This window comes from Anolis carolinensis, chromosome 6 (assembly GCF_035594765.1).
Source record: "Anolis carolinensis isolate JA03-04 chromosome 6, rAnoCar3.1.pri, whole genome shotgun sequence".
NCBI classification, from domain to species: Eukaryota; Metazoa; Chordata; class Lepidosauria; order Squamata; family Dactyloidae; genus Anolis; species Anolis carolinensis.
This window is the reverse complement of record NC_085846.1, coordinates 118,083,488-118,111,031: the sequence shown is the minus strand read 5'-3', so window position 1 is coordinate 118,111,031 and position 27,544 is coordinate 118,083,488. Positions and strand designations below refer to the sequence as shown.

The window sequence follows — 27,544 nt, the reverse complement described above, 5'->3', positions numbered from 1 at the left end:
TAATATAATTATAATATTATTATATATTATTCTATTATATTATTATACTATCATCATTACTATTATCATTATCATCACCATATTATACTACAATATTTTATATTATAGTAATATAATTATAATATTATTATATATTATTCAATTATATTATTATACTATGATCATTGCTATTATCATTATCATCACCATATTATACTACAATATTTTATATTATAGTAATATAATTATAATATTATTATGCATTATTCAATTATATTATTATACTATCATCATTACTATTATCAGTATCATCACCATATTATACTACAATATTTTATATTATAGTAATATAATTATAATATTATTATATATTATTCAATTATATTATTATACTATCATCATTACTATTATCAGTATCATCACCGTATTATACTACAATATTTTATATTATAGTAATATAATTATAATATTATTATATATTATTCAATTATATTATTATACTATGATCATTACTATTATCATTATCATCACCCTATTATACTACAATATTTTATATTATAGTAATATAATTATAATATTATTATATATTATTCAATTATATTATTATACTATCATCATTACTATTATCAGTATCATCACCATATTATACTACAATATTTTATATTATAGTAATATAGTTATAATATTATGATATATTATTCAATTATATTATTATACTATGATCATTACTATGATCATTATCATCACCATATTATACTACAATATTTTATATTATAGTAATATAATTATAATATTATTATATATTATTCAATTATATTATTATACTATGATCATTACTATTATCATTATCATCACCCTATTATACTACAATATTTTATATTATAGTAATATAATTATAATATTATTATATATTATTCAATTATATTATTATACTATGATCATTACTATGATCATTATCATCACCCTATTATACTACAATATTTTATATTATAGTAATATAATTATAATATTATTATATATTATTCAATTATATTATTATACTATCATCATTACTATTATCATTATCATCACCCTATTATACTACAATATTTTATATTATAGTAATATAATTATAATATTATTATATATTATTCAATTATATTATTATACTATCATCATTACTATGATCAGTATCATCACCATATTATACTACAATATTTTATATTATAGTAATATAATTATAATATTATGATATATTATTCAATTATATTATTATATTATGATCATTACTATGATCATTATCATCACCATATTATACTACAATATTTTATATTATAGTAATATAATTATAATATTATTATATATTATTCAATTATATTATTATATTATGATCATTACTATGATCATTATCATCACCATATTATACTACAATATTTTATATTATAGTAATATAATTATAATATTATTATATATTATTCAATTATATTATTATACTATCATCATTACTATGATCAGTATCATCACCCTATTATACTACAATATTTTATATTATAGTAATATAATTATAATATTATTATATATTATTCAATTATATTATTATACTATCATCATTACTATTATCATTATCATCACCCTATTATACTACAATATTTTATATTATAGTAATATAATTATAATATTATTATATATTATTCAATTATATTATTATACTATCATCATTACTATGATCAGTATCATCACCATATTATACTACAATATTTTATATTATAGTAATATAATTATAATATTATGATATATTATTCAATTATATTATTATATTATGATCATTACTATGATCATTATCATCACCATATTATACTACAATATTTTATATTATAGTAATATAATTATAATATTATTATATATTATTCAATTATATTATTATATTATGATCATTACTATGATCATTATCATCACCATATTATACTACAATATTTTATATTATAGTAATATAATTATAATATTATTATATATTATTCAATTATATTATTATACTATCATCATTACTATGATCATTATCATCACCCTATTATACTACAATATTTTATATTATAGTAATATAATTATAATATTATTATATATTATTCAATTATATTATTATACTATCATCATTACTATTATCATTATCATCACCCTATTATACTACAATATTTTATATTATAGTAATATAATTATAATATTATTATATATTATTCAATTATATTATTATACTATCATCATTACTATGATCAGTATCATCACCATATTATACTACAATATTTTATATTATAGTAATATAATTATAATATTATGATATATTATTCAATTATATTATTATATTATGATCATTACTATGATCATTATCATCACCATATTATACTACAATATTTTATATTATAGTAATATAATTATAATATTATTATATATTATTCAATTATATTATTATATTATGATCATTACTATGATCATTATCATCACCATATTATACTACAATATTTTATATTATAGTAATATAATTATAATATTATTATATATTATTCAATTATATTATTATACTATGATCATTACTATGATCATTATCATCACCATATTATACTACAATATTTTATATTATAGTAATATAATTATAATATGATATATTATTCAATTATATTATTATACTATCATCGTTACTATGATCATTATCATCACCATATTATACTACAATATTTTATATTATAGTAATATAATTATAATATTATGATATATTATTCAATTATATTATTATATTATGATCATTACTATGATCATTATCATCACCATATTATACTACAATATTTTATATTATAGTAATATAATTATAATATTATTATATATTATTCAATTATATTATTATATTATGATCATTACTATGATCATTATCATCACCGTATTATACTACAATATTTTATATTATAGTAATATAATTATAATATTATGATATATTATTCAATTATATTATTATATTATGATCATTACTATGATCATTATCATCACCATATTATACTACAATATTTTATATTATAGTAATATAATTATAATATTATTATATATTATTCAATTATATTATTATACTATGATCATTACTATTATCATTATCATCACCATATTATACTACAATATTTTATATTATAGTAATATTATAATATTATTATATATTATTCAATTATATTATTATACTATCATCATTACTATTATCAGTATCATCACCGTATTATACTACAATATTTTATATTATAGTAATATAATTATAATATTATGATATATTATTCAATTATATTATTATATTATGATCATTACTATGATCATTATCATCACCATATTATACTACAATATTTTATATTATAGTAATATAATTATAATATTATTATATATTATTCAATTATATTATTATACTATGATCATTACTATGATCATTATCATCACCATATTATACTACAATATTTTATATTATAGTAATATAATTATAATATGATATATTATTCAATTATATTATTATACTATCATCGTTACTATGATCATTATCATCACCATATTATACTACAATATTTTATATTATAGTAATATAATTATAATATTATGATATATTATTCAATTATATTATTATATTATGATCATTACTATGATCATTATCATCACCATATTATACTACAATATTTTATATTATAGTAATATAATTATAATATTATTATATATTATTCATTACTATGATCATTATCATCACCATATTATACTACAATATTTTATATTATAGTAATATAATTATAATATTATTATATATTATTCATTACTATTATCATTATCATCACCATATTATACTACAATATTTTATATTATAGTAATATAATTATAATATTATTATATATTATTCTATTATATTATTATACTATGATCATTACTATGATCATTATCATCACCATATTATACTACAATATTTTATATTATAGTAATATAATTATAATATTATTATATATTATTCATTACTATTATCATTATCATCACCCTATTATACTACAATATTTTATATTATAGTAATATAATTATAATATTATTATATATTATTCTATTATATTATTATACTATGATCATTACTATGATCATTATCATCACCATATTATATCATAATGTAATATAATATTTTATAATATTTTAAGCCAGGTCTGAAGGCTTCCTAGTCCCCTATGACTCACCTGAACGTGGTTTTTTGGTGCTTTAAGAGAGGAAGGAAGGAAGGGAGGCCCGTTTTGCCCACATTTCAGAGGTGAGTTATTCCTTTTCGGGAAGGAAAGACGGACACGCAAATGTCACACAAATTTGCGGAACCAAACTCCGAACAACAGACTCGGTTGGGGGTGGGAACCCAAAAAATGCAGAAGTCTTGCGTGCCATACCCTCGATGGATGACGCGGACAGTCTCAAATGCTGTGCTATCCCACATGTTTTCTAACTAGAAGGGGCACCCAAAGGCCATCCAGTCCAACCCCTTCTATTAAGCACAACCCAAGCCCTCCTGGCAGATGACCATCCAGCTACTGTTTCCGGTCTGTTTGGTGTCATCTGCACATATTTGACAAGCATGCCTCCTATTCTATCATCCAAGTCATCGATACAGAAATTGAATAGCCCTGGGCCTAGGAAATTCAGAATAGAATGGCATTGGCTTTTTTAGCTGCAGCATCACATGGTTGGCTTATGATTTATGAAAACTCCGAGATTCATAGTCACTTTTCTCCACCATGAGGGAGCCCTTGGATGAAAGCATTTGTTTAGGTCAACCGGTTAACTAGTTGCCAATCCACTTCACAATCCCATAATTTACTGCGTTAATTCCCAGGTGAATTAGATGCAAAAATTCAGCCTAGAATGGCATTGGCTTTTTTAGCTGCAGCATCACATGGTTGGCTTATGATTTATGAAAACTCCGAGATTCATAGTCACTTTTCTCCACCATGAAGGAGCCCTTGGATGAAAGCATTTGTTAAGATCAACCGGTTAACTAGTTGCCAATCCACTTCACAATCCCATAATTTACTGTGTTAATTCCCAGGTGAATTAGATGCAAAAATTCAGCCTAGAATGGCATTGGCTTTTTTAGCTGCAGCATCACATGGTTGGCTTATGATTTATGAAAACTCCGAGATTCATAGTCACTTTTCTCCACCATGAAGGAGCCCTTGGATGAAAGCATTTGTTTAGGTCAACCGGTTAACTAGTTGCCAATCCACTTCACAATCCCATAATTTACTGTGTTAATTCCCAGGTGAATTAGATGCAAAAATTCAGCCTAGAATGGCATTGGCTTTTTTAGCTGCAGCATCACATGGTTGGCTTATGATTTATGAAAACTCCGAGATTCATAGTCACTTTTCTCCACCATGAAGGAGCCCTTGGATGAAAGCATTTGTTTAGGTCAACCGGTTAACTAGTTGCCAATCCACTTCACAATCCCATAATTTACTGCGTTAATTCCCAGGTGAATTAGATGCAAAAATTCAGCCTAGAATGGCATTGGCTTTTTTAGCTGCAGCATCACATGGTTGGCTTATGATTTTTGAAAACTCCGAGATTCATAGTCACTTTTCTCCACCATGAAGGAGCCCTTGGATGAAAGCATTTGTTAAGATCAACCGGTTAACTAGTTGCCAATCCACTTCACAATCCCATAATTTACTGCGTTAATTCCCAGGTGAATTAGATGCAAAAATTCAGCCTAGAATGGCATTGGCTTTTTTGGCTGCTGCATCACAGTATTGGCTCATACTCAGCTTGTGATTAGGATCTGCGGTGACGAAATGGGTTCAACCCTTGGGCCGCCGAACCGCAGACCCGAAGACCTGAAGGTCGGTGGTTTGAATCTACAAAATGGGGTGAGCTCCTGTCTGTCAGCTCCAGCTTCCCATGCAAGGACATGAGAGAAGGCTCCCGCAGGATGGTAACACATCCAGGCAGTGTCCCCTGGGCAACGTCTCTGTAGACGGCCGATTCTCTCACACCAGAAGCGACTTGCAGGATATTCTCAATTTGCTTCTGACACAATTAAAAAAGCTTGTGATTGACGAAGACTCTGAGATTCATAATCACTTCTCTCCGGGACAAAGAAGAGGAGCCGTTGACCGATTCCCAGTCCACTTCACAATCCCATAATTTATTAGATGCATTGGATGCAAAATTCAGGCTAGAATGGCATTGGCTTTTTTTCGCTGCTGCATCACAGTTTTGGCTCGTGCTCAGCTTGACAAAGACTCTGAAATTCATAGTTGCTTCTCCAAGATGAAAAGCCCTTGGAGGAAAGCATTCATTAGGAACAACCGGTTAACCAGTTCCCAGTCCACTTCACAATCCCATAATTTAACAATTTGGATGCAAAATTCAGCCTAGAATGGCATTGGCTTTTTTCGCCGCTGCATCACACTGTTGGCTCGTGCTCAGCTTGTGAAGACTCCGAGAATCATAGTTGCTTCTCTCCAAGATGAAAAGCCCTTGGAGGAAAGCATTCATTAGGATCAACTGGTTAACCAGTTCCCAATCCACTTTGCAATCCCATAATTTACTGCAAAATTCAGGCTAGAATGGCATTGGTTTCTTTAGCTGCTGCATCACAGTTTTGGCTCGTGCTCAGCTTGTGAAAATTCCGAGATTCATAGTTGCTTCTCTCCAGCGTGAAGAAGTCATTGGATGAAAGCATTGTTAGGATCAACCAGTTAACCAGTTCCCAATCCACTTTGCAATGCCATAATTTACTGCAAAATTCAGGCTAGAATGGCATTGGCTTTTTTCGCCGCTGCATCACACTGTTGGCTCGTGCTCAGCTTGTGAAGACTCCGAGAATCATAGTTGCTTCTCTCCAAGATGAAAAGCCCTTGGGTGACAGCATTCATTAGGATCAACCGGTTAACCAGTTCCCAATCCACTTTGCAATCCCATAATTTACTGCAAAATTCAGGCTAGAATGGCATTGGTTACTTTAGCTGCTGCATCACAGTTTTGGCTCGTGCTCAGCTTGTGAAGACTCCGAGAATCATAGTTGCTTCTCTCCAGCGTGAAGAAGTCATTGGATGAAAGCATTGTTAGGATCAACCAGTTAACCAGTTCCCAATCCACTTTGCAATCCCATAATTTACTGCAAAATTCAGGCTAGAATGGCATTGGTTACTTTAGCTGCTGCATCACAGTTTTGGCTCGTGCTCAGCTTGTGAAGACTCCGAGATTCATAGTTGCTTCTCTCCAAGATGAAAAGCCCTTGGATGAAAGCATTCATTAGGATCAACTGGTTAACCAGTTCCCAATCCACTTTGCAATCTCATAATTTACTGCAAAATTCAGGCTAGAATGGCATTGGTTACTTTAGCTGCTGCATCACAGTTTTGGCTCGTGCTCAGCTTGTGAAGACTCCGAGATTCATAGTTGCTTCTCTCCAAGATGAAAAGCCCTTGGATGAAAGCATTCATTAGGATCAACTGGTTAACCAGTTCCCAATCCACTTTGCAATCTCATAATTTACTGCAAAATTCAGGCTAGAATGGCATTGGTTACTTTAGCTGCTGCATCACAGTTTTGGCTCATGCTCAGCTTGTGAAGACTCCGAGAATCATAGTTGCTTCTCTCCAGCGTGAAGAAGTCATTGGATGAAAGCATTGTTAGGATCAACCAGTTAACCAGTTCCCAATCCACTTTGCAATGCCATAATTTACTGCAAAATTCAGGCTAGAATGGCATTGGCTTTTTTCGCCGCTGCATCACACTGTTGGCTCGTGCTCAGCTTGTGATTGACAAAGACTCCCGAGACTCACGGGCAAACTTGGGCCCTCCAGGTGTTTTGGACTCCAACTCCCACAATTCCTAACAGCCTACCGGCTGTTAGGAATTGTGGGAGTTGCAGTCCAAAACACCTGGAGGGCCAAAATTTGCCCATGCCTAGTTTAACCGGTTCCCAGTTCACGCCCCAATCCCATAATTTGCTGCAATAATTCCCAGTGAGGATGCACCCCATGCTGCCGGCTTGCAGGGCTGCCATGACATTTCATGACGAAGGACCGGAACCCGGAGCCTCTCTGCAAACCACAGGGCCCCACCCTCTCAGCCTCCGAGGAGCAGGAAGCCGGCCCTGTTGCCGGGCGGTTGAGTCATTCGGGTCGCATCTCCGGTGGGGCAGAGCATTGCCTCCCCATAGGACTGACTCTTCGCTCTCTTTCGGGGCCTGGGTTCGAAGGAGGCCGCCATGGAGAGCCTGGAGTTCGGCAAGGCGGACTTTGTGCTCCTGGACCAGGTCACCATGGAGGCCTTCCTGGACAACCTGAAGCTCAGGTACATGGAGGAATGATTGGGAGACAACCAGGCAAGGACAAGATTCCCCTTCTCCCACTTTTGCACCGATTGAAGCAAGTTGGGGACAAAGGGGGAAGGAAATAGGGAAGCCGGGACATTTGAAAAGCAGCCGGGAAAATTGGACAGCAGAGGATTAATAGGGATTCTTTCTACCTTATTATTATTATTATTATTATCACCATCTATATTTTGGCACCTATTGAAGCTAGTTGGGGACAAAGGGGGAAGGAAATAGGGAAGCCGGGACATTTGAAAAGCAGGCGGGGAAATTGGACGGCAGAGGATTAATAGGGACTCTTTCTACCTTATTATTATTATTATTATTATTATTATTATTATTATTATTATCGCCATCTATATTTTGGCACCTATTGAAGCTAGTTGGGGACAAAGGGGGAAGGAAATAGGGAAGCCGGGACATTTGAAAAGCAGCCGGGAAAATTGGACGGCAGAGGATTAATAGGGACGCTTTCTACCTTATTATTATTATTATTATTATTATTATTATTATTATTATCACCATCTATATTTTGGCACCTATTGAAGCTAGTTGGGGACAAAGGGGGAGGGAAAGAGGGAAGCCGGGACATTTGAAAAGCAGCCGGGAAAATTGGACAGCAGAGGATTAATAGGGATTCTTTCTACCTTATTATTATTATTATCACCATCTATATTTTGGCACCTATTGAAGCAAGTTGGGGACAAAGGGGGAAGGAAATAGGGAAGCCGGGACATTTGAAAAGCAGCCGGGGAAATTGGACGGCAGAGGATTAATAGGGACTTTCTACCTTATTATTATTATTATTATCACCATCTATATTTTGGCACCTATTGAAGCAAGTTGGGGACAAAGGGGGAAGGAAATAGGGAAGCCGGGACATTTGAAAAGCAGCCGGGAAAATTGGACGGCAGAGGATTAATAGGGACGCTTTCTACCTTATTATTATTATTATTATCACCAACTATATTTTGGCACCTATTGAAGCAAGTTGGGGACAAAGGGGGAGGGAAAGAGGGAAGCCGGGACATTTGAAAAGCAGCCGGGAAAATTGGACGGCAGAGGATTAATAGGGACTCTTTCTACCTTATTATTATTATTATTATTATTATTATTATTATTATTATTATCACCATCTATATTTTGGCACCTATTGAAGCAAGTTGGGGACAAAGGGGGAGGGAAAGAGGGAAGCCGGGACATTTGAAAAGCAGCCGGGAAAATTGGACGGCAGAGGATTAATAGGGACTCTTTCTACTTTATTATTATTATTATTATTCTTATTGTTATTATCACCATCTATATTTTGGCACCTATTGAAGCAAGTTGGGGACAAAGGGGGAGGGAAAGAGGGAAGCCGGGACATTTGAAAAGCAGGCGGGGAAATTGGACAGCAGAGGATTAATAGGGATTCTTTCTACCTTATTATTATTATTATTATTATCACCAACTATATTTTGGCACCTATTGAAGTTAGTTGGGGACAAAGGGGGAAGGAAATAGGGAAGCCGGGACATTTGAAAAGCAGCCGGGAAAATTGGACGGCAGAGGATTAATAGGGACTCTTTCTACCTTATTATTATTATTATTATTATTATTATTATTATTATTATTATTATTATTGACACAACGACGTTGTATGACACAGCAAACAAGATAGACATGCTGGATTTCATATCACAAAACCACAAGTCGAACACTTCCCAAGTGTCTAGGACTGTGTGATGTATTTTCGGATGATGTGTGCAGATCCCAGCAGGGTGGCCTTCTGCACTTGGCAGGTCGTAATTTTGTCAATGTCTATTGTTTCCAAATGCCGGCTGAGATCTTTTGGCACAGCACCCAGTGTGCCCATCACCACCGGGACCACCTGCACTGGTTTCTGCCAGAGTCTTTGAAGTTCAATCTTGAGGTCCTGATAGCGGCTGAGTTTTTCCTGTTGTTTTTCATCTATGTGACTGTCACCTGGGATGGCGACATCAATGATCCAAACCTTGTTCTTTTCCACAACTGTGATGTCTGGTGTGTTGTGTTCCAGAACTTTGTCAGTCTGGATTCGGAAGTCCCACAGTATCTTTGCGTGCTCATTTTCCAATACTTTTGCAGGTTTATGATCCCACCAGTTCTTTTCTGCTGGGAGGTGGTACTTGAGGCATAAGTTCCGATGAATCATTTGGGCCACATAGTTGTGCCTCTGTTTGTAGTCTGTCTGTGCGATTTTCTTACAGCAGCTGAGGATATGATCAATGGTTTCATCGGTTTCCTTGCACAGTCTGCATTTTGGGTCATCAGCTGATTTTTCGATCTTGGCCTGAATTGCCTTTGTCCTGATGTCTTGCTCCTGGGCTGCAAGGATCAGGCCTTCTGTCTCCTTCTTCAGGGTCCCATTCGTGAGCCAGAGCCAGGTCTTCTCTTTATCAGCTTTTCCTTCAATTTTGTCAAGGAACTTTCCATGCAGTGTTTTGTTGTGCCAGCTGTCAGCTCTAGTTTGTAGTGCGGTTTTCTTGTACTGGTTTTTTGTCTGCTGTGCTTTGAGGAGTTTCTGATTTTTGACTTCAATCAAAGCAGGTTCTTCACTTTGCTTTCCATATTCTGCCAGGGCATGTTCTTCTTCTTTGACTGCTTGTTTGACTTGTAAGTGTCCTCTGCCCCCTGATCTTCTAGGCAGATATAGCCGGTCAACATCACTGCGAGGGTGCAGTGAATGATGAATGGTCCTGAGTTTTCTTGTTTTTCTGTCCAAATTGTCCAGTTCCACCTGTGTCCAATTTATAATGCCAGCAGTATATCTTATGACAGGTATGGCCCAGGTGTTTATGGCCTTGATGGTGTTGCCTCCATTGAGCTTGCTTTTGAGAATTTTTCTGACCCTTTGTGTGTATTCTTTGCTGACCACAGTCTTCACATGTTCATGCTTGATGTTGTCCAGCTGTAATATGCCCAGATATTTATAGGCCTCTGGCTGGTGACACTTTATTGTTTGGCCATTGGGCATATTTATGCCTTCACTTTCAATGATTTTTCCCTTCTTCAATGCCACTGTCGAACATTTGTCCAAACCAAACTTCATGTTGATATCAGTGCTAAAAAATTCGGACAGTGTTGGTCAGAGATTGGATTTCAGTTTCCGTTTTCCCATATAGCTTCAGGTCATCCATGTACATCAAATGTGAAATTTTGTGAGAATTCTTAGATGTTTGGTAGCCGAGATTTGTTTTTTGTAAGATTGTTGACAGAGGGATCATGGCAATAATGAAAAGCAGAGGGGACAATGAGTCTCCCTGGAAAATTCCTCTCCTGATGTTGACAAGTCCATAACTTTCATTTCCAACAAACAGTTCAGTTTTCCAGTCCTCCATTATGTTTTCAATGAAGGTGCCAACGTTTTTACTAATCCCGATGGCGTCCAGGCACTTGATGATCCAGCCGTGTGGGAGTGAGTCAAAGGCCTTTTTGTAGTCAATCCACGTCATGTGAAGGTTAGCTTTTCGGCTCTTACAGTTCTCCAGAATCATTTTGTCAATCAATAACTGGTCTTTTGTGCCCCTGCTTTTCCGTTTGTTGCCTTTCTGTTCATCTGGCAAGATGTTTTTTTCTTCAAGATAGTCTTGAATTCTGTCAGCTATGATGCCAGTCAGTAGTTTAAACATAGTGGGCAGACACGTTATTGGCCTGTAGTTTCCTGGTGCTGCTCCTTTTGCTGGATCCTTTTGTATCAGGTATGTTCTTCCAGTTGTTAGCCATTCACTGATACTTCCTTTCTGCAGCATCTCATTGAATTGTTGGGCCATTTTTCCATGTAAACTAATCAGATGCTTGAGCCAGAATCCATGAAGTTGATCACTACCAGGCGATGTCCAGTTCTTGACTTTTTGCACTCGTTTGCTGGTCATTTCAGTTGTTATTTCTATCAGTTCCATTTTGTTCTGTGAGAATTTTCCTTCAAACTCCTTTATTATTATTATTATCAACACAACGACGTTGTATGGCACAGCAAACAAGATAGATATGCTGGGTTTCGTTTCACAAAATCACAAGTTGAACACTTCCCAAGTGTCTAGGACTGTGTGATGTATTTTCTGATGATGTGTGCAGATCCCAGTAGGGTGGCCTTTTGCAGTTGGCAGATGGTGATTTTGTCAATGTCTATTGTTTCCAAATGCCGGCTGAGATCTTTTGGCACAGCACCCAGTGTGCCCATCACCACCGGGACCACCTGTACTGGTTTCTGCCAGAGTCTTTGAAGTTCAATCTTGAGGTCCTGATAGCGGCTGAGTTTTTCCTGTTGTTTTTCATCTATGCGACTGTCACCTGGGATGGCAACATCAATGATCCAAACCTTGTTCTTTTCCACAACTGTGATGTCTGGTGTGTTGTGTTCCAGAACTTTGTCAGTCTGGATTCGGAAGTCCCACCGTATCTTTGCGTGTTCATTTTCCAATACTTTTGCAGGTTTGTGATCCCACCAGTTCTTTGCTGCTGGGAGGTGGTCCTTGAGGCATAAGTTCCAATGAATCATTTGGGCCACATAGTTGTGCCTCTGTTTGTAGTCTGTCTGTGCAATTTTCTTACAGCAGCTGAGGATATGATCAATGGTTTCATCAGCTTCCTTGCACAGTCTGCATTTGTGGGTTATCAGCTGGTTTTTCGATCTTGGCCTTAATTATTATTATTATTATTATTATTATTATTATTATTATTATTGTTATTGGAGTGGAGTCCCAGGTTTGCCCAGGCCTGCTTTAGACCCTTGTTTCCGCATCCAGGTGGACTCACCTGGCACAGGTGAGGTTTCGCAAGGTGAGTCCCCCACCCTCATGTGCCCCCCTTTGTCTTCCTCCCGCCAGGTTTGAGAAGGGCCGCATCTACACGTACATTGGCGAGGTGGTGGTCTCGGTGAACCCCTACCGGGCCATGGAGCTGTATGGGAAGGAGGCCATTGAGCACTACCGGGGCCGGGAGCAGTACGAGCGGCCACCCCACCTGTTCGCCCTGGCCGACGCCGCCTACAAGGCCATGAAGCGCAGGGCCAAGGACACCTGCATCGTCATCTCAGGTGGGACGCGGCCCAGGCCGTGGTAGAGGGTATAGACCGGGGGTCCCCAAACTAAGGCCCGGGGGCCGGATACGGCCCTCCAAGGCCATTTACCTGGCCCCTGCCCTCAGTTTTATAATATAATATTTTTATATCAGTTTTAATAATATAATATACTAGCTGTGCCCGGCCACGCGTTGCTGTGGCAAAGTGGTGGTGGTATCGGTTAAAACTTGTTGTGGAATTTTTATTTGACGTTATTTGTATTTTTTTAAATTAATTTTATTGTCACTTATCTTTTTTATTTATTATATTTTATTATTTTGTTGTATTATTTTTAGTCATTTTGTTATAGTATTTTATTGTATTAATTATTTTAGTGTTTTTCATAATTTTTTATTGTATTATTTGTATTTATTTTTTATCATTATTTTATTAACACTGGGCTGAGTGGGTTGCTAGGAGACCAAGTGGGTGGAGCTTAGCCTTGTAACTGGCAGCAATTGGATAAAAACAATTATTCCTCTCCCTGTAATTAGGACTTTATTTTTCTTTTCTTTTTGTTGTATCAACCTAGAGGCATGGATGAGGGGTTGTGATGTCAATTTTCGAGGTTGTGGGATGTTTACTTTTGTTGTTTTGTCCGCTGCCGTGATGCCATCACTCTTTTATATATATAGATTGTATATACATATAATATTGATAATAATCTTATGTTATACAATATAATACTAATAGTAATACCATATAATAATATTAATTATATGTTATATATTACATATTATATAATAGTATAGTGGTATAGTTTAATATAGTAATATATAATGCTAATATTGTGTTATGCTAATAAGATAATATATTGTATGTACATACAGCTGTTCTGAGTCCTCTTCAGGGTGAGAAGGGTGGGATATAAATGTAGTAAATAAATGCAGTAAATAAATAATTAATTTTAGACTTAGGCTCGGCCAAAGTCTGACATGACTTGGAAGGCACACAACAACAACAACAACAACAACAACAACAACAACAATCCTAATTAACTTGACTACCTCATTGGCCAGTAGCAGGCCCACACTTTCTATTGAAATCCTAATAGGTTTATGATGGTTAAAATTGTTTTCATTTTTAAATATTGTATTGTTCTTTTGTTGTTGTTGTTGTTGCACTACAAATAAGACATGTGCAGTATGCATAGGAATTTGTATTTTTTTTTTCAAATGATAATTCGGCCCCTCAACAGTCTGAAAGATTGTGGACCGGCCCTCTGCTTAAAAAGTTTGGGGACCCCTGGTATAGACTCATGGAATCCTTGGAAGGGACCCCCAAAGGCCATCCAGCCCAACCCCTTCTTTCCACCAGGCAGGCAGGAAGGCACAATCTAATCCTTCCCAGCAGATGGACAACCAACTTTAAAGACATAGGAGGTTCATGGAGAGAAATAAGGGCTATAGAGTTGGAAGGGACCCCAAAGGGCATCCAGTCCAACCCCTTTCCACCAGGCAGGCAGGAAGGCACAATCTAATCCCTCCCGACAGATGGCCATCCAACTTCATAGATGGTCAAGGCGAGAAATGGAATGATAAGAGTTGTAAGGCCCATTCAGTCCAACCCTCTTCTTTCCGCCAGGCAGGAAGGCACAATCTAATCCAGGGGTCCCCAAACTTTTTAAATAGGGGGCCAGTTCACAATCCTTTGGACCGTTGGAGGGCTGGATTATAGTAATAATAGTAATAATAATAACAACAATAATAAAGAGGGTTGGAAGTGAAGCTTTGGGCCATTGAGTCCAATCCCCTTCTGCCTTTGTGCACCAAAAGCACAAGTAAAGCACCCCTGATAGATGGCCACCCAGCCTCAATGTTATTAATAATGATAATAATAATAATAATAATAATAATAATAATAATAATAATAATAATGAGGGTTGGAAGAGACTCCTTGGGCCATTGAGTCCAATCCCTTTCTGCCTTTGTGCACCAAAAGCACAAGCAAAGCACCCCTGACAGATGACCACCCAGCCTCAATGTTAATAATAATAATAATAATAATAATAATGAGGGTTGGAAGAGACTCCTTGGGCCATTGAGTCCAATCTCCTCCTGCCTTTGTGCATCAAAAGCACAAACAAAGCATCCCTGACAGATGGCCACCCAGCCTCAATTTTAATAATAATAATAATAATAATAATAATAATAATAATAATAATAATAATGAGGGTTGGAAGAGACTCCTTGGGCCATTGAGTCCAATCCCCTTCTGCCTTTGTGCACCAAAAGCACAAGCAAAGCACCCCTGATAGATGGCCACCCAGCCTCAATGTTAATAAATAATAATAATAATAATAATAATAATAATAATAATAATAATAAGGATTGTAAGAAAAGAAGAGACCCCTTGGGCCATTGAGTCCAATCCCCTTCTGCCTTTGTGCACCAAAAGCACAAGCAAAGCACCCCTGATAGATGGCCACCCAGCCTCAATGTTATTAATAATGATAATAATAATAATAATAATAATAATAATAATAATAATAAAGAGGGTTGGAAGAGACCCCTTGGGACATTGAGTCCAATCTCCTTCTGCCTTTGTGCACCAAAAGCACAAACAAAGCACCCCTGAAAGATGGCCACCCAGCCTCAATGTTATTAATAATGATAATAATAATAATAATAATAATAATAATAATAAAGAGGGTTGGAAGAGACCCCTTGGGCCATTGAGTCCAATCTCCTCCAGCCTTTGTGCACCAAAAGCACAAGCAAAGCACCCCTGATAGATGGCCACCCAGCCTCAATGTTATTAATAATAATAATAATAATAATAATAATAATAATAATAATAATAATAAAGAGGGTTGGAAGAGACCCCTTGGGACATTGAGTCCAATCTCCTTCTGCCTTTGTGCACCAAAAGCACAAACAAAGCACCCCTGAAAGATGGCCACCCAGCCTCAATGTTAATAATAATAATAATAATAATAATAATAATAATAATAATAATAAGGGTTGAAAGAGACCCTTTGGCCATTGAATCCAACCCCCTTCTGCCTTTGTGCACCAAAAGCACAAACAAAGCACCCCTGAAAGATGGCCACCCAGCCTCAATGTTAATAATAATAATAATAATAATAATAATAATAATAATAATAATAAGGGTTGAAAGAGACCCTTTGGCCATTGAATCCAACCCCCTTCTGCCTTTGTGCACCAAAAGCACAAACAAAGCACCCCTGAAAGATGGCCACCCAGCCTCAATGTTAATAATAATAATAATAATAATAATAATAATAATAATAATAATAATAAGGGTTGAAAGAGACCCTTTGGCCATTGAATCCAACCCCCTTCTGCCTTTGTGCACCAAAAGCACAAACAAAGCACCCCTGAAAGATGGCCACCCAGCCTCAATGTTAATAAATAATAATAATAATAATAATAATAATAATAATAATAATAATAATAATAATAAGGATTGTAAGAAAAGAAGAGACCCCTTGGGTCATTTAGCCCAACCCCCTTCTGCCCTTGTGGGGTGGGGGCCGGATAAATAGCTTCGATGGGCCGCATCCGGCCCCCGGGCCTTAGTTTGGGGACCCCTGATCTAATCCCTCCCGACAGATGGCCATCCAACCTCAGACATAGATAGATGGTTCATGGAGAGAAATAGGAATACAATAAGGACTATAGAAGTGGAAGGGACCCCCAAAGGGCATCCAGTCCAACCTTTTCCACCAGGCAGGAAGGAAGGCACAATCTAATCCCTCCCGACAGATGGACACCCATTTTCAAAGACATAGGTGGTTCATGGAGAGAAATAAGGGCTATAGAGTTGGAAGGGACCCCAAAGGGCATCCAGTCCAATCTCTTTCCACCAGGTAGGAAGGAAAGCACAATCTAATCCCTCCCGACAGATGGCCATCCAACCTCAGGCATAGATAGATGGTTCATGAAGGGAAGTACAACTACAACCTCATGGAGAGAAATAAGATTATAGAATTTGTAGGGAGCCCCAAAGGCCATCCAGTCCAACCCCCTTCTTTCCACCAGAGAAGGAGAAGTCACTGAATACCAAGTCCATTTATATTCCGCTCCTGAACAGCGCTAACTGTCAGAAAGTTGGGTTGCTGTGAGTTTTCTAGGCTGTCTGGCCATGTTCCAGCAGCATTCTCTCCTGACGTTTTGCCCACATCCATGCCTGCCATAGACGTGGGCAAAACGTCAGGAGAGAATGCTGCTGGAACATGGCCAGACGATTCTAGCCACGGAAGCCTTCGACTGTCGGGAAGTTCTTCTTAATGTTTTAAGGGGAATCTCTTTGGCTGCCGTTTGATGCCTCTGGGTGCATCCTTAGTCGAGACAGAAAATCCACGCAGCTTTGGGAATTGGGATTAAGGGATCTCCTTCTCACGCTCTCTTTGAACCCGCGGTTTTAGGCGAAAGCGGGGCCGGGAAGACCGAAGCCAGCAAGTACATCATGCAATACATTGCGGCCATCACGAACCCCACGCAGAGGGCAGAGGTCGAGAGGTGAGCGGGACGGACCTCATTCCCATGCAATTAAATTTGTCCTTGACCAGAAAACTCTTTTTTCCCCTCTTTTTCTCTCTCTCTGGCGCCTGCCGGAACACTCACCCAATGAAAGGCAAAGGCCACTCCTCAGATGCCTTGCCATCATCTTGCTCAGACATACTGGGAAGCCTGGCTTGTTAAAGCTACTTTGGAAAACTATGTCTCTCATTTATATAATTTGCCCTAAACACTCCATGTGTTTTCCTATGTGTTTCTATTTTGCCTATATGTTGTGTTAACCTAGTGTTTTATGCTCCTGAGATCCCCATTCCTTCCCTTTGAACCCAGAGATGTCTTGCATCCCACACAATTGCATAGCCTGGGGAAAAGAAACCAAGCTGGGGACTTCCTCATCAAGTTCCCAGTTTCACATATACTTTTGGACTTTACTTGGACATTGGAACACAATACTTCTATTCAGGCGAGGAGATCGTCTTTCGGAGAGTAACTGTTACATGCTTTTGTTACGCCCCCATTATTTATCCTCTAGACCAGGGGTCCCCAAACTAAGGCCCGGGGGCCGGATGCGGCCCTCCAAGGTCATTTACCTGGCCCCCGCCCTCAGTTTTATAATATAATATTTTAATATCATTTTAATAATATAATATATTGTATATACATATAATATTGATAATAATATTATGATGTTATACAATACTAATAATAATACCATATTATAATATTAATTATATGATATATATTACACATAATATTACAGTATAGTGGTATAGTTCAATATAGTAATATATAACGCTAATATTGTGCTATGCTAATAATATAATATATTGTATGTACATACAGCTGCTCTGAGTCCCCTCCGGGGTGAGAAGGGCGAAATATAAATGTAATAAATAAATGTAGTAAATGAATAAATAATTTTAGACTTAGGCTTGCTCAAAGTCTGAAATGACTTGAAAGGCACACAACAACAACAACAATCCTAATTAACTTGACTATCTCATTGGCCAGAAGCACACTTCCCATTGAAATCCTGATAGGTTTATGTTGGTTACAATTGTTTTCATTTTTAAATATTGTATTGTTCTTGTGGACCAAAAGGTACCAGGTTCAAATCCTGGGAGCGGAATGAGCGCCCGCTGTTACCCCAGTTCCTGCCAACCTAGCAGTTCGAAAACATGCAAATGTGAGTAGATCAATAGGTACTGCTCTGGCGGGAAGGTAATGGCGCTCCATGCACTCATGCTGGCCACATGACCTGGAGGTGTCTATGGACAACGCCGGCTCCTCAGCTTAGAAATGGAGATGAGCACCAACCCGCAGAGTCGATCACGACTGGACTTAACGTCAGGGGAAACCTTTACCTTTACCTTTTTTATTCTTATGTGTTCTTTCACATTTGTCTTATTTGTGTTGCACCACAAATAAGACATGTGCAGTGTGCACAGGAATGTTTTTTTTCCCAAATGATAATTCGGCCCCTCAACAGTCTCAAGAATTGTGGACCGGCCCTCTGCTTTAAAAGTTTGAGGACCCCTGCTCTAGACTGTCTGCTATCTTTTCCTAGTTCCCTGTGGTTTTATTCTTATCCTTTTTCTTATCCTTTTCTCACCCCGAGTTTTAACTGAGTGTCAGTGCGGCCTGCCCTGTTATACTGCTCTTTGGATTTTGTGTTGTACTGTATATGATTCTTTATTGTATTGTTGTAATTGTATTATGATATGTTGTTTTTATATTGTGTTATATTGTATTTTTCCCGGGCATGGCCCCATGTAAGCCGCCCCGAGTCCCCATTGGGGAGATGGTGGCGGGGTATAAATAAAGTTTTATTATTATTATTATTATTATCGTCTCCCTTGCCTCTTGGGGAAAGAGCCATTCACCACCCACACTTTTGATGAATGGGACCTCTCGCATTGGAAGGAATCTGAATGTCTACAGCCAAACCCCAACCTCTGTCATTTTGCATGATTGTGTCAGAACATGATGTTTTGTTTTTCTGGGGTCTGGGACCGTCAGATCAGCCCCTTAATGGGCCAGATCATGTCCATCCCATAAAGACAATAGCATTCCTGGGTAGGGCCAGAGATGCCCTCAATCACTTCACTATTTTTCCTGTTCAGTAAAAGGAACCCTATTCATCGACACTTAATCATCCCTTGTCCCAGCCCATGCTGGCCAGTGAGCCGAGCCCCTCTCTGTGACTGCCAACAGGCATCTCCCTGGTCTCAGTAAAATGGGCCCAACGATATGATGGGAACATGGCCATACAAGCCCGAAAAACTCACAGCAACCCAGAAGTGAGTGATTTCTCTCTGTGATGATGATGTCTCCTTTCCATTTCCATCCCAGGGTGAAGGAGGTGCTGCTGAAGTCCAACTGCGTCCTGGAGGCCTTCGGCAACGCCAAGACCAAGCGCAACGACAACTCCAGCCGCTTCGGGAAGTACATGGACATCGACTTCGACTTCAAGGGGGACCCCGCCGGGGGACACATCCACAACTACCTCCTGGAAAAGGTGCCCAAGGGGACAATGGGATGGCAGCAACATTGGGGTCCATTCATTCTCTGCAGTCCCACTTCCCCAGCAGATCTGGAAATGTCCCAGGATCTCCCTCTCCTCCTTGGTCCTCAGCTTATTCCCATTGCTGCAAATGGAGCTTGGGGCCTGTGAAGGACTATTAACGACTAACACCAGTTTGGAAAGATGCAACCACCAAAGACTCAGGGAGGAGACCTTTTACTTTTTTTCCCTTTCTTTTTCTTATTCACTTTAGATGGTAGCGTAACTTGGGTTAGAATACATGCGACAGAGGCTTAGATGTTGAACAATAACTAGTTTATTCAGGCACAGAGCTTAATGGTTACAATGTTGTTTCTCACTTAGAGATATTCTTAATAACAGTTACAATACTAGGATGAGATGAATCAACTCTCTAAAGTATCACTTCTTTTACTTAAAGTAGTTAAAACTTCTTCCTCTGCCACTTTCAAACCATTACTTCAATGGATCTCTATGAGTCCAGCTGGGATTGGTTCCCAAAGTCTGAAACTTGGACTATCCAGTGACTTCAAACCACAGTCACCCCTGTGATATACTATCACAGATTCTCTGTGCCTTTCCAGGACACAGACTACATTAAATAAGTCACCAAACTTATTTAAAATCAACTCAAAATGAACAATTGAGTCTCCTTGATCCTATCAACCTGGAATCAATATTCCCTGTGCCTCATCAGAGCACAGACTTACTCTCTTTTTTAAACTTTGCACTTCTTCAACCAAACGGCAGTTGGCTCCTCCTACTTCTCCATGGCAACCAGCCTCTGAGTGCTGAGATGCAATAACTGTAATACTTACCCTTTTAAAACAGCCTCGCTTCCCCAGCAGATCTGGAAATGTCCCAGGATCTCCCTCTCCTCCTTGGTCCTCAGCTTATTCCCATTGCTGCAAATGGAGCTTGGGGCCTGTGAAGGACTATTAACGACTAACACCAGTTTGGAAAGATGCAACCACCAAAGACTCAGGGAGGAGACCTTTTACTTTTTTTTCCCTTTCTTTTTCTTATTCACTTTAGATGGTAGCGTAACGGGTTAGAATACATGCGACAGAGGCTTAGATGTTGGAAGAACAATAACAAGTTTATTCAGGCACAGAGCTTAATGGTTACAATGTTGTTTCTCACTTAGAGATATTCTTATTAACAGTTACAATACTAGGATGAGATGAATCAACTCTCTAAAGCAGGGGTCCCCAAACTTTTTAAGCAGAGGGCCGATCCACAATCCTTCAGACTGTTGAGGGGCCGAATTATCATTTGGAAAAAAAAAAAAAAACGAATTCCTATGCATACTGCACATGTCTTATTTGTAGTGCCACAACAACAACAACAAAAGAACAATACAATATTTAAAAATGAAAACAATTTTAACCAACATAAACCTATTAGGATTTCAATGGAAAGTGTGGGCCTGCTACTGGCCAATGAGATAGTCAAGTTAATTAGGATTGTTGTTGTTGTTGTTGTGTGCCTTCAAGTCATGTCAGACTTTGGCTGAGCCTAAGTCTAAAATTAATTATTTATTTACTGAATTTATTTACTACATTTATATCCCACCCTTCTCACCCTGAAGGGAACTCAGAGCAGCTGTATGAACATACAATATATTATATTATTAGCATAACACAATATTAGCATTATATATTACTATATTGAACTATACCACTATACTATTATATAATATATAATATATAACATATTATTATTATTATTATTATTATTATTATTATTATTATTATTATTATATGGTATTACTATTAGTATTATATTGTAACATAAGATTATTATCAATATTATATGTATATACAATATATTATATTATTAAAACTGATATAAAAATATTATATTATAAAACTGAGGGCGGGGGCCAGGTAAATGACCTTGGAGGGCCGCATCCGGCCCCCGGGCCTTAGTTTGGGGACCCCTGCTCTAAAGTATCACTTCTTTTACTTAAAGTAGTTAAAACTTCTTCCTCTGCCACTTTCAAACCGTTACTTCAATGGATCTCTATGAGTCCAGCTGGGATTGGTTCCCAAAGTCTGAAACTTGGACTATCCAGTGACTTCAAACCACAGTCACCCCTGTGATATACTATCACAGATTCTCTGTGCCTTTCCAGGACACAGACTACATTAAATAAGTCACCAAACTTATTTAAAATCAACTCAAAATGAACAATTGAGTCTCCTTGATCCTATCAACCTGGAATCAATATTCCCTGTGCCTCATCAGAGCACAGACTTACTCTCTTTTTTAAACTCTGCACTTCTTCAACCAAACGGCAGTTGGCTCCTCCTACTTCTCCATGGCAACCAGCCTCTGAGTGCTGAGATGCAATAACTGTAATACTTACCCTTTTAAAACATAAACACACAATTAAACATAACATCTGTAAACCAAAATTCGTACTTCATTACAGGGCCACATAACAATCTGCACTCTGATGATTCAGAATGATAATGATGATGATGATGATAAACTTTATTTCTAGATTATGGGAGTTTGAGCCCACCTCCATGCTATGCAAGCTGCAGCCCACCTCCATGCTATGGAGCCCTGGGAGTTATAGTTTGTTGCGGTCCTTGACCCCCACTTTATTGCCATTGCAACCAAAGCATTCAGACTTACAGCCATTTGGTTTCACTTCCATGCCATGGAGCCCTGGGATTTGTAGTTTGTTGCGGTCCTTGACCCCACTTTCCTCCAATAGCTGCAAATCGAGCTCAGAGCCTCATAGCAATCTGCGCTCAGTTGATTCAAAATTGATGGTGATGATAATAATAATATTTATTTATTTATTTATTTATTTGGAGCATTTATATTCCGCCCTTCTTTCTCACCCCGAAGGGGACTCAGGGCGGATCACATTACACATATAGGCAAACATTCAATGCCTTTTAACATAGGGCAAAGACAGACAAACATAGGCTCCGAGCTGGGCTCGAACTCATGACCTCCTGGTCAGAGTGATTCATTGCAGTTAATTGCACTGGCTTGCTCTCCCGCCTACGCCACAGCCCGGGATGATAATAATAATAATAATAATAATAATAATAATAATAATAATAATAATAGACAAAAATAATAATAACATTGACAAAATCACCATCTGCCAACTGCAAAAGGCCACCCTACTGGGATCTGCACATATCATCAGAAAATACATCACACAGTCCTAGACACTTGGGAAGTGTTCGACTTGTGGTTTTGCGAAACGAAATCCAGCATGTCTATCTTGTTTGCTGTGCCATACAACGTCGTTGTGTTGATAATAATAATAATAATAATACTTTATTTCTAGATTATGGGAGTTTGAGCCCACCTCCATGCTGTGGAGCCCTGGGATTTGTAGTTTGTTGTGGTCCTTGATCCCCACTTTATTCCCATTGCTGCCAAAGCCTAGACTTAGAGCAGTTCGATCCAGACTTATAGCCATTTGGTTTCACTCCCATGCCATGGAAACCTGGGATTTGTAGTTTGTTGTGGTCCTTGATCCTCAGTTCATTCCCATCCCAGCAAGCTGATGCTTGGAATGCCAAAGCATCCAGATGCATAGCAATTTGGCTTAACTTTCCATGCCATGGAGCCCTGGGATTTGTAGTTTGCTGCGGTCCTTGACCCCAATTTCTTCCCATAGCTGCAAATGGAGCTCAGAGCCTTCATAGCAATCTGCGCTCAGTTGATTCAGAATAATGGCAGTCTTGACCCTGCTATTTCCATGCTGCAGAGCCCTGGGATTTGTAGTTTGTTGTGGTCCTTGATTCCTGTTTTATTCCCATTCCCGCAGGCTGATGCTTGGAGTGCCAAAGCGTCCAAATTTATAGCAATTTGGCTTCACTTCCATGCCATAAAGCCCTGGGATTTGTAGTTTGTTGTGGTCCTTGATTCCTGTTTTATTCCCATTCCCGCAGGCTGATGCTTGGAGTGCCAAAGCGTCCAAATTTATAGCAATTTGGCTTCACTTCCATGCCATAAAGCCCTGGGATTTGTAGTTTGTTGTGGTCCTTGATTCCTGTTTTATTCCCATTCCCGCAGGCTGATGCTTGGAGTGCCAAAGCGTCCAAATTTATAGCAATTTGGCTTCACTTCCATGCCATAGAGCCCTGGGATTTGTAGTTTGTTGTGGTCCTTGATTCCTGTTTTATTCCCGTTCCTGCAGGCTGATGCTTGGAGTGCCAAAGCGTCCAGACTTATAGCAATTTGGCTTCACTTCCATGCCATAGAGCCCTGGGATTTGTAGTTTGTTGTGGTCCTTGATTCCTGTTTTATTCCCGTTCCTGCAGGCTGATGCTTGGAGTGCCAAAGCGTCCAGACTTATAGCAATTTGGCTTCACTTCCATGCCATGGAGCCCTGGGATTTGTAGTTTGTTGTGGTCCTTGATCCTTGGTTTATTCCCATAGCTGCAAATGGAACTCAGAGCCCCATAGCAATACTATGGAATTCTGGGATTTGTAGTTTGTTGTGGGCTTCTACTTCCTTGCCATGGAAACTTGGGATTTGTAGTTTGTTGTGGTCCTTGACCCCAGCTTCTTCCCATAGCTGCACATGGAGCTCAGAGCCCCATAGCAATCTGCACTCAGTTGATTCAGAAGGATGGCAGTCTTGACCCTACTATTTCCATGCTACAGAGCCCTGGGATTTGTAGTTTGTTGTGGTCCTTGACCCCAGTTTCTTCCCATAGCTGCAAATGGAGCTCAGAGCCTTCATAGCAATCTGCGCTCAGTTGATTCAGAATAATGGCAGTCTTGACCCTACTATTTCCATGCCATGGAGCCCTGGGATTTGTAGTTTGTTGTGGTCCTTGATTCCTGTTTTATTCCCGTTCCTGCAGGCTGATGTTTGGAGTGCCAAAGCATCCAGATGCATAGCAATTTGGCTTAACTTTCCATGCCATGGAGCCCTGGGATTTGTAGTTTGTTTTGGTCCTTGAGCCCAGTTTCTTCCCATAGCTGCAAATGGAGCTCAGAGCTTTCATAGCAATCTGCACTCAGTTGATTCAGAATAACGGCAGTCTTGACCCTACTATTTCCATGCTGCAGAGCCCTGGGATTTGTAGTTTGTTGTGGTCCTTGATTCCTGTTTTATTCCCATTCCCGCAGGCTGATGCTTGGAGTGCCAAAGTATCCAGACTTATAGCAATTTGGCTTCACTTCCATGCCATGGAGCCCTGGGATTTGTAGTTTGTTGTGGTCCTTGATTCCTGTTTTATTCCCATTCCCGCAGGCTGATGCTTGGAGTGCCAAAGTATCCAGACTTATAGCAATTTGGCTTCACTTCCATGCCATGGAGCCCTGGGATTTGTAGTTTGTTGTGGTCCTTGATTCCTGTTTTATTCCCGTTCCTGCAGGCTGATGCTTGGAGTGCCAAAGTATCCAGACTTATAGCAATTTGGCTTCACTTCCATGCCATAGAGCCCTGGGATTTGTAGTTTGTTGTGGTCCTTGATTCCTGTTTTATTCCCGTTCCTGCAGGCTGATGCTTGGAGTGCCAAAGCGTCCAGACTTATAGCAATTTGGCTTCACTTCCATGCCATAGAGCCCTGGGATTTGTAGTTTGTTGTGGTCCTTGATTCCTGTTTTATTCCCGTTCCTGCAGGCTGATGCTTGGAGTGCCAAAGCGTCCAGACTTATAGCAATTTGGCTTCACTTCCATGCCATAAAGCCCTGGGATTTGTAGTTTGTTGTGGTCCTTGATCCTTGGTTTATTCCCATAGCTGCAAATGGAACTCAGCGCCCCATAGCAATACTATGGAATTCTGGGATTTGTAGTTTGTTGTGGGCTTCTACTTCCTTGCCATGGAAACTTGGGATTTGTAGTTTGTTGTGGTCCTTGACCCCAGCTTCTTCCCATAGCTTCAAATGGAGCTCAGAGCCCCATAGCAATCTGCACTCAGTTGATTCAGAAGGATGGCAGTCTTGACCCTACTATTTCCATGCTACAGAGCCCTGGGATTTGTAGTTTGTTGTGGTCCTTGAGCCCAGTGTCTTCCCATAGCTGCAAATGGAGCTCAGAGCCTTCATAGCAATCTGCGCTCAGTTGATTCAGAATAACGGCAGTCTTGACCCTGCTATTTCCATGCTGCAGAGCCCTGGGATTTGTAGTTTGTTGTGGTCCTTGATTCCTGTTTTATTCCCATTCCCGCAGGCTGATGCTTGGAGTTTCAAAGCGTCCAGACTTATAGCAATTTGGCTTAACTTTCATGCCATGGAGCCCTGGGATTTGTAGTTTGTTTTGGTCCTTGAGCCCAGTTTCTTCCCATAGCTGCAAATGGAGCTCAGAGCTTTCATAGCAATCTGCACTCAGTTGATTCAGAATAACGGCAGTCTTGACCCTACTATTTCCATGCTGCAGAGCCCTGGGATTTGTAGTTTGTTGTGGTCCTTGATTCCTGTTTTATTCCCATTCCCGCAGGCTGATGCTTGGAGTGCCAAAGTATCCAGACTTATAGCAATTTGGCTTCACTTCCATGCCATAAAGCCCTGGGATTTGTAGTTTGTTGTGGTCCTTGATCCTTGGTTTATTCCCATAGCTGCAAATGGAACTCAGAGCCCCATAGCAATACTATGGAATTCTGGGATTTGTAGTTTGTTGTGGGCTTCTACTTCCTTGCCATGGAAACTTGGGATTTGTAGTTTGTTGTGGTGCTTGACCCCAGCTTCTTCCCATAGCTACACATGGAGCTCAGAGCCCCATAGCAATCTGCACTCAGTTGATTCAGAAGGATGGTAGCCATACTGTGGAACTCTGGGATTTGTAGTTTGTTGTGGGCTTCTACTTCCCTGCTATGGAAACCTTGGATTTGTAGTTTGTTGTGGTCCTTGATCCTTAATTCATTCCCATTCCTGCAAGGTGATGCTCGGGGTGCCAAAGCATTTGGGTTTATAGCAATTTGGCTTCACTTCCATGCTATGGAGCCCTGGGATTTATAGTTCATTGGATCACTGGAAACCTGGGATTTGTAGTTTGTTGTGGTCCTTGATCCTTAATTCATTCCCATTCCTGCAAGCTGATGCTCGGAGTGCCAAAGCATTTGGGTTTATAGCAATTTGGCTTCACTTCCATGCTATGGAGCCCTGGGATTTATAGTTCATTGGATCACTGG

At 38.4% G+C, this 27,544-nt stretch overlaps 1 protein-coding gene across 5 annotated transcripts in view; it reads left to right on the top strand.

The window, feature by feature from the left end:
• The window catches only part of myo1g (myosin IG), a 94,773-nt gene that overhangs the window by 22,511 nt on the left and 44,718 nt on the right, over positions 1 to 27,544 (top strand). For 3 of the 5 annotated variants that reach the window (XM_062984412.1, XM_062984414.1, XM_062984413.1), the window contains 3 exons: positions 13,165 to 13,373; positions 17,788 to 17,881; positions 20,234 to 20,399. In XM_062984412.1, the coding sequence (XP_062840482.1) occupies positions 13,165 to 13,373; positions 17,788 to 17,881; positions 20,234 to 20,399 (469 nt within the window). Of the gene's footprint in view, positions 1 to 7,927; positions 8,299 to 13,164; positions 13,374 to 17,787; positions 17,882 to 20,233; positions 20,400 to 27,544 lie in introns of those variants that run through there. The other 2 variants (XM_062984415.1, XM_062984411.1) reach the window with 2 other exon arrangements.